Genomic DNA, 9,179 nt, shown 5'->3' on the forward strand with positions numbered 1-9,179 from the left:
ACAATTGCTTGTTAAAAAGACGTGGTTACATTCGGAAAGACACCGTATGCTAGTTGCTTCTTGATCAATCGGCAAAGTCGCTATCAAATACCAACATGCTGTTGGAAAATCATTCCATTTCATCTGTCTGACAACATTTACCCATTTCAAACACGCGTATAACATCCATAGCTGCTTGTTTACAAACCACCGACATCTAAACAACTACAGCAGACTTTTTCTTTCAGCAGACGGTGTTTCTTTTTCTCTACCACTCAGCGGTTCACTTATGACTACTGAACATTTCCTGAAGTTGTGTACTTTGTACTGGAAGGCAAAAAAAGGGCAAGCGAAACCTACCATTTTTGTTCGTCTCAGCAAAACAGTTTTCTTTGAAAATATTTGTGTTTATTTTCGCGTGAACTCAATTTTACAACTGATATACGGTCAAAATCGTACATGTTGATGGCAACACTTGTGTTTGTCGATAATGCGCTCACGTTTTAGAAATGTTGCACCATATAATAGCTACATTCTAAAATATTGAATTCAATTACAGTTTCACAAAACGCAAGATATGCTTAGTGTATATTACATCTACGACGACGCAGTTTGAGTGGAACGAACTGGGGGCAGCACTGGGTGAACTGCGAAACTATGGTTGTCAATAACGTCACCGATGACGTCACGCGGATCCACGGTGGGTCGTAATCGCGGGCTCATACGTGTGTTGCCCAGCAACCGCAAAACAGTTTTGCTGCCAGTGGCTTCTGACCCACGTGGACTGCGGGTAATCCCCACGGGGTATTTTTCCTCGGGCCCAGCCTTGATTTGCCCCCCTTCTCGGATGACGACGCCGGGTGATGCGTCGATGGTATCGATTAGTGTGGGCGGAAGCGGTTCAATTCGAGTGGTTCTCTTTATCTTTCTGTAGGCGGGAAACTTGACCAGCTTGTCTTGGTTGTTATGGGGTGCGTCTAAATAGTGAGAAATGATACACAATTGCACATAAAGTTAGCTCAAGATATGCCCTAGTGTTATAAACCAAAGCATGACGTTTTTCAAAACGCCTAATGCCATTCTGTATGTTTATCAAATATAATATAACCAGTAACCACTATGTATATAATGATGATAAAAGTCTTGAGACAATAGGGATAAAACATATAAGCGAAGGTGGCTTCAGTTATAGGTTTAACACTTTTATTTACCCTTAAATATACCCAAAACAAGCAGGTATATTCAGTGGTGGGATTCAAATTTTTTGTCAGTCGGTTTTATCACAAAAGTTATATTTATCAGTCGGTTCTGTTACAAAAAGTCTTATTTTTAGGCAATCAAAGTAGTTGCAATAAGAGGATGAACGTTCCAGCGAAAGATTTGAACATGCTGATTCTCATCATTACTAACAGCCACAATAAAAAGCGGCAGTCGTCTCTTTACTTGTACTTATGACGCCACAATTCAATTTTCAGACAAACTATTTCCAAATCAAAATTACTATATTTACACAATTACTGAAAGTGCAAATTTGATCAATGCACATTTAAAAAAAAAACACATGAGCTTGGATCTGAACCCCACCGCTGGCTATATTCCCTGCACAGCATCATAAAATTAGGCGTGACAATCATAAATGACCTATAAACCATTTTGTGTTACACCATAGTACAAACATTAAGTCTTGAACGTTAGTTTCAAGACCCAAGTAATGAAGTAATCCTAACTTAGTAGCACATCTGCTTAGATTCATTAATTTAATACAAAAGCTGTAAATTCGGTTTTAAACTGTTTGAGTTCGGGCGTTAAAAAGAAAGTCAACTAACCCCATTTCACAAATTATAAAACAGGGTTGATATACAAATTGGGCGGATATGCATCAGTCCACTTACAGGAGTATCCTAAAACTCATCCACCTATAATACATGCGTGAAAAACATTCCACCCTGGGCTAATTACCTTTGTCATTTACAATTACGGCCTTACCGGTTCCGAACGTTGGATCAGAAAATCGGGACTCCAGTAGTCTTCTTCGATCCCGAGGCCCGAGTGCGGCTTCGACAACGCATTTTATTTTTATAAATACTAAGTCAATCAATTAGGTATTTTTTTCTTACCATGTGGTAAATGGTGGACGCTAAGGGCTGTGTGGCGTCGTTGGTTGGCAGTTGTTGAAGCTGACGTCATACTTCTGCCGATGGTAACCACCGATTTGGGTGGATGGGACTTCATACCTCTATAGGTAAGCGGCAACATGTAACATTAACATTTAGGCTACACAACACATTCACGGAACTGCACTTTTTAAAAAAAAGAAACAATACATTCGGTAATTTAAAATAAGAAATAGGTGCGCTACTAGACCATTTACCGAGTAGAAATTTTGGTTACTCAGAGATTTGTAAGAAACATTGTAGTATATCAGGTTCTTTACCGTGATTGGTCGCGCAACTGTGATTTAAAAAAAATCTAATGTTAAAAATCGGTGGTTCTATTGTATTTTGCTAAATATTGAAGTTTGTCTCGGACAGTTATTACAAAACCAACAAATCTATTCTTTGGTTTGAGGAAAACGATAAAAGTACGTTTTAATAAGACAAAAAATGATTGAAAATCAGAACAAGATTTGAGTGTCATAGAATCAATATTATCCACCCATTTTAGTTCAAAGTGGCATAAATAGCAGTAGTGGGTAAAACATGGTAATTTACTTTGACTTTGTAGTGACAGTCGACCCATCAGCAAGGTTTGCCTTTTTGGCCTGCCGTAGTTTGCCAGTCCGCAAAGCAGCCAGTCTCTGTGCATTTGCCTCCGCTTCAGGATCAATGATGTCATATTGAACTCGCACCTAAATCGCAGCGATCGTGAGTAAGATAAAACAGTAACGCGAATACAAAGTGTAAAACAGACGCAATTAGACATAAGGTCCCTTTAAAATGGTTACTGATTTTTTTTGCCAAGAAATGGTAGCTTTACCTTGCTTGCAATTAAATCTTAATTGACTGCTAATTATGCCGAGTCTTACCGATCGTATGTACTATTATTAGTACGTGTGATATGACTGGAACATGTGTAATATATAAGCATGAATGTATAAAGAGGTCGAAGAACTACATTCTACATACATGTTTTTTTATATTATTTTTAATTTAAGCTTCCTTTAGTTTTGGTGGACGAACCTTGTGTGTGGGAAGATTTTGTGTATTAAGCTTCATGACGCCAACAACGTTTCCTTTTTCGTCGAAGGTAACTTCCCTGTTGCCGGGAGGTCGACCAGCCTGAACTTTCAAGAGGGACTTTTGTGATGGCGACAAATGTGCATCTTCATAAAAACAAAAAAATTGAAAGTTAATTTTAAATTTAATTTTGCTATGAAACATGTAAGGGGGAACACACAAAAAGACCTAAAAAGCAATTATATCTAAGCAGAAAAATCTAGTATCAAGACCAACGACCTAATACAGCCAAATAAGCAGTACAGAATAAGATCACATCGTCTGAATAAGACTTACATCTGCCGGAATACGTCCTAAATTCACCCGAATAAGGCCTAAATGGCCCAAATACACCTAAACCTGTATGTAGATGGATTTTTGGCCCTGTTTGGGTTATTGGTAGGTAATGGGTTGGGTTAGAAAATGGATCCTGACCATGTAGGTCTTATTTCGACGAATTTAGGACTTATTTTGAATTGGACAGCCCTATGACCACTGTTATTAGTCCTATTAGGACTTATTCCGTACTGTGTTTTATTCCGACGGTTATGTTGTTCTTATCTCGGCATTATGACCGATGTAAGGATCTCCCATTTTACTTGGTAATAAATAAAGAAGCCTATTGGTCGAAAATGAACTACCAAAACAGCTTATGACAAAGTGTCATTTACTTACAGCGCTCTAAAAACACTCCAACATACATTTAATGGTATTTTCTCCGCGCGAGTGGCTGTGGATTAACAAAGGTGGTTAATCGACATACTGTTATATAAATTCTTAATAAAGAGCACATTTTTGTCTTCCAATTAGCTCATACCAGACTGCTTAAAGGATTTGTTGGCTTGATTAAGTGGGTCAATTTCTTCTTCAGGAAGGGTTTCGTCGAAATCTGTCTTTAGAGGCAGCAAACGACCCACGTGTTTCTGCGACAAAAGAAAAATAGATTAACCAGTTATGACTTGCCTACATGCTGGATAAAATTGTAGAAAAAACATTTTATAAAACGAATTTGTTAAAATCGCAGGCCAATGTAGAAGGCTTCGTGGGACGCATAAGATCTACATGCAGGGGTGGATCTAGGATTTTTATGCGGGGGGGGGGGGGGAAATAAAAAACGCAAAGCACGATAAATTGCCTTTATTTGGTTTATATTGAACCTAATAAGATTTTCGTTCTAATTTATAAGAAATTGCACTTTAATTTGATAAGTTATCAAAAAATTAGTTTGGGGGAAAGGGCCTAGAGCAGGAGTTCTTAAACTTTTTTTACCGCGTACCACAAACTGTTTTTACTTTGCATGTATCACAGTATGCAAAAAATTTTCAGAGATGAAGTCATAAATTGACGTCTAAATACAAACAATCTACAGAAATCTTCTGGCTTCGGTCCAAAAAATGTGTTTACAAGTAAAAAGACTGGAAACACATTCAGTGATAAAACGTTTTACTTTTAAAAAACTTTTTTTTCTAAATTGATTAAAAACTTGTTAAATATACACTAATTTTTCAACTTGGCCCTCATGGACCCCCTAAAACTAGTTCACGGATCGCAAGGGGTCCATGCACCCCAGTGTAAAAAAACCTGGCCAGGAGCCCCCTACCTGATCTACCCTACCTCCAGCAAGTTGCCTTAATTTTCAACCAAGCATCAATTTCGACCAACCTTATACGAGGGTTTCTTCTTTTTTTTAACAAAGTTGGATTCATGTGAAATCTCTGTTGGCACTTCTGGACTTTTTGAAGCAGGTGACAATGGCGCTTTTCCATCTATTTTCAAGTTAACGTCAACGAACATTTTTAAGTTAAAGTCAATACTATTTTTCAAGGTAACGTCAACAAATAAACTAATCTGTGGCTCAAATTTGCTAGAGAAAGCTTTTAAACAATGTCTTACCAGGTGATTGAGCATTCTCGGTTGTTTTGTCAGTACTATCAGTCCTCTCATCCGACACTGTTGTGGCGGTCGGCTCTACATACAGTAAGGTGAATATAATATTCAAAAAACAACAAAAAATGTATATATATATACAAAGGCGATAAGTTAAGTGAAGTAAAATATACCAGTTCTTTTCCAGAAGGACAACACAGGTCCTATAAATTATTTAAAGACTGCATAAATCCAAATCTATAAATCCAAACGACATGAAAAGCAAAATGACTACTAGAAACATTATTGTTTAAAGATTAAGAGAATCTATATAAATTGGAAGATGACATTTTTGAAAAGAGTGTTGTGTTATAAATGTATGATATTACTATAAAGATAATGGATATAAATATGACCAGTAAAAAAACGCCCCTGGTTCCTAAACAGGGGTCAGTGGAACCACAGGGATATATTGGTATATTGGGGGGTTCACAAGCTTTGCATGCGAAAGGTCAATGGAAAATAGAAAAAAAGATAAATTAACCAAATAAAATTTTACGTATTTAAGTTATATAACCGCATGTTTTTAATGTACATTTGTGTCGTTTCAACTTAAACCTAAAATCGGCTATATTTAAATTAACAATCTAGGCGCGCTAGTCACACAAATATGTTATTTTCAGTCATACAGCTATTTAACAACTCTTGAGATTTGGCAAAATCATCTTGTTAATTGACATTATATTAAGCAACGTGTGAGTCTTGTTTGTTTTTTAACACTTAGCGCCTTGTTGTAAATTAAAACAGTTGTAAATTAAATCAAATAAATGCCATAACACAAACTTTATCCTTACTTTCAGGTAAACACTTAGCACAAGTTTCACCAACAACAGAAACTCTCCTAAGGGTCTTTGCATACTGGCATGCTATGAGATAACTTTCATATTTGTGTGAGGTCGTCTTTGTAATTTTTTATGTGCACCCTAGAAAAAGGCTAGATCCGCCTGAAAAGTTAAACTGGTTTGTTGGTGGGTTCACAGATTTCAGTCAAACCATCAAAAGGGTCAATCACACTAAAAGGTTGGGAACCACTGCTTTAAGCCATATGAAGTGAGGGAATTAAAATAAAAATGTTTATAATATTTTTAATAGCTGTATGTTTAATATTAAATTTAATAGCTGTATGAATAAATCCACATTTAATCTTGTCATATTCTCTTCACTCTCCCTCTCTCTCTGTATATGTAATATATATATATATATATTTAATGAATTGAAAGAGAGTATTAAGTTCACCTTGGAGGAATCCCTGGTCTTCACTAATCATGCTAACTGATGGCAGAGATGATGACTGAGGGCGGATTACAACAGGAACTGAACCCTGAGCCCACGAATCTATTATTCCTGGTTCAGGTTCCTGTAAAAAAAAACAATAAAATATAAAGCTTTTTGTTTAAACAAGGCAACTAAATCATAATGATGAAGTTACAACCGCAATAACATAAAATCAATATTTGTTTGTAACGGTTTACTTATTTTGTCATAATCAAGTACTGTATATTTTATTTTATTTGTGCCCAAATAAATATCTCCGCACTATTTACCATTAAATTTAACTATAGTAATATGTGTGTGACAACTTATTATAGTGGTTTATCTAAATATTTGAGAGATATAATAATGCTCACTATGCAATATTTAAAATTTGTACAGCTCGTCCAAATACCTGACTCATTTTCTTATAAGTTATTATTCCAGTTTCAGGTAAACAATAAAATCTGTTAAATTTAGCTGTAAATTTTTAGGAAATCATACCGAATCCTCTGTCCATCCTGCATCATTAGCCACATCATTCTCACCAACATCGCGGCTTAAAAATTGCCATTCAACTATACGAATAAGATCTTCTTTAGCTTTATAGGCTGTAAATGGCAACACCTAGGAAATAATGTGAACAGCGGTTAACTATTTATACCAGATAAACCAAATATCATTTAAAAAATTAATTTCTAAATTGTCCTTATTTTAGATTTGTTAACCATAAACATAATAAAGACAAAATGAATTACATAAACCTGTTTGGCTGACAAAACTATTTAAAAATTGCAGTTTTAGAAGATGTTGTAGAGTTGTACTCTATCTACAAACCTGTTTCCAAATATAGTTTTTGTGGCATTTATCAAGGGTGCTGTCAACAATGCTTTCTACTAAGGAACCTATAAATCCAGTGTCCTCTTCATCGCACATTAACCGACCCCAGTCGCCATCTGTTAATCTGCCTGGAATCACATCACTTGTGACTAGTGGAACCGGTACTGACTGGGTGCCTGTGGGAGCGCCGCGACTCTTTTCAGCCCTTGATTTAGATGCTGTTTGTCTTGACATTCTTCCAATAGCAGATGTGTGAGATCAGTCACATGTTCCACAACTTTAGAAATGCAGTTTTTGTTGTGTTGTTACAAATCCAATTAGATTGTTTTACTGTAAAGTTGAAAAACATTACTAATATGCATAGACACACATCCTTAGTAACCAAACATACTAAAGCTTTTATTGTCTTCGTTGTGTTATATGATGCTTATGTAGAAATAAAGTTCCCGAAAGACGAAAACGTTACGGAACTGATATCGAAAAAAGGGAACACTAGTAGGAAACATTATTTACCAATTAATTTGTTCGGCACTGTCTAGAATTCTACCACAGTTATTAAATTAACGCACAAAATTTGGGTTAGGGTGCGAGTTTAGCTAACCCGCACCCTAATGAGCGTTGTTGTAGAATCCTCGGCCAGCGACATTTATTCAAAAAGGAAAACACAACCAACCTAGTATAACGCAATTAATCTATAAGTATTGAATATTTGTGCGTCCTATTTCCCGGTTAGGCGATCATCAAATTTACTCCACAAAACTTTTTGTCAAATCGTTTCTATAACAACTAAAAATGTTTAAGGGAGTTACCCATAATGACAACAGAATTTTTTCGTGCAATTAATTGTTTTAAGAATGAAATATAACTTGCGTTAATCAAAGCCTAATTTATCTAGTAATTAAATTATTTTTTTGAAATTTTGAGCTTCCAAAATGTAGTGTTGAATGCATTGCCCTGAAAAGTATGAAATAATTTATAATTTGGATTAAATTGATACGTCATGCTTTACATTATTCTTAGAGTTCCTTGAGGTCCTAACAAAGAGATAATCTCTTTGGGTCCTAATGAGCAAGAGATTTAAGGTTTAAATCTTTTTGATGATGACAATTATATGAAGCTTAAATGTTGTAATTTTCGAAAAAAAAATTCTGACTTTTAAAAAGAATAACGCTAAAAAGTCTCATTGCAGAGTTGATTTTTCCTTATTTGTCCAATCCAGTGGTTTTTAACCTTTTTTCTACCTCGCCCCTTTGTAATTGCACTGTGCACAGTTTGTGGTGACATGGTACCCATCAACCAGAGGCGTAGCTAGGGGGGTGCGGGGGGGGGGGGGGGGGTCAAAATTAGCTAAAAAAGGGTTCGTGTCTCCGTGTTTCTAGCCTGTTATCAAATATAAAATAGTTAAAAAAGGGATAACTTTGATCGTTTATCTATAAGTTATAGCCAAACTATAATTTATATAGGACCGTTTTTCTTCGAAAAACATGCAATGGTACTCACAGAGACTCAATTGTGCTAAATACAACTGTCAACAAAACAGGAAAAAGCAAGAAAATAAACGAGAACTTTTTAGAAGTTTCAATCATAAAGTTGGAAAAAAACAGAGTTTGTACAGGCGTAATAGTGGTGCCCAACCCAATTGCACAACTATACCGTATAACTGTTCCCACTGAGGCATGCGTGTTTAATTGCAAGTCTCATTGAACTAATTTGCCTCGGCAATCAACCTCGCTATTGCTTCAATAAGTTTTGCTGTTGTCTGATTACAATTCGACACAGTTTGTGTTGGCTATTATGGGCAAACCGGATAATCCCGGCAAGCTGATCCTGAGAACTGGACATTTTATTTTTGTAAGCAATCCTTTTTATACACAAAACTTATAAGAGAAATTTTCTGTGCGAGAAAAAGATTATGACGCGAGAAAAAGATTATGACGCAGCAATGACACGGCAAATTGTTACATTATC

General features: G+C 35.9%; 1 protein-coding gene across 2 annotated transcripts; it reads right to left on the reverse strand.

Annotated features, from left to right (window-relative positions):
- Positions 1-391: 391 nt before the first annotated feature.
- LOC146160220 (uncharacterized) lies at positions 392-7,533 on the reverse strand. 2 transcript variants are annotated; one of them, XM_083385369.1, is made up of 10 exons: positions 7,209-7,533; positions 6,876-6,998; positions 6,357-6,477; positions 5,088-5,162; positions 4,857-4,960; positions 4,012-4,117; positions 3,159-3,301; positions 2,697-2,827; positions 2,097-2,215; positions 392-956 (listed from the first exon to the last, which is right to left on the reverse strand). In XM_083385369.1, the coding sequence occupies exons 1-10, from the start codon at positions 7,443-7,445 to the stop codon at positions 577-579; spliced, it is 1,539 nt and encodes a 512-aa protein (XP_083241495.1). In that variant the 5' UTR covers positions 7,446-7,533; the 3' UTR covers positions 392-576. The 2 variants fall into 2 exon arrangements, with proteins under 2 accessions (XP_083241495.1, XP_083241494.1); XM_083385368.1 differs by having other exon boundaries at positions 2,691-2,827.
- Between the last annotated feature and the right edge of the window lie 1,646 nt (positions 7,534-9,179).

Source organism: Ascidiella aspersa, chromosome 3 (genome assembly GCF_963924565.1).
Source record: "Ascidiella aspersa chromosome 3, kaAscAspe10.2, whole genome shotgun sequence".
Lineage (NCBI taxonomy): Eukaryota > Metazoa > Chordata > Ascidiacea > Phlebobranchia > Ascidiidae > Ascidiella > Ascidiella aspersa.

Bases quoted from the DNA above. Each gene is read 5' to 3' on its own strand.
- LOC146160220 (XM_083385368.1), bottom strand. From the start codon at position 7,445: ATGTCAAGACAAACAGCATCTAAATCAAGGGCTGAAAAGAGTCGCGGC. The intron at 6,999-7,208 runs GTTTGTAGATAG...ATTATTTCCTAG, and splicing joins AAAACTATATTTGGAAACAG to GTGTTGCCATTTACAGCCTA. The intron at 6,478-6,875 runs GTATGATTTCCT...TTTTTTTTACAG, and splicing joins CAGGATGGACAGAGGATTCG to GAACCTGAACCAGGAATAAT.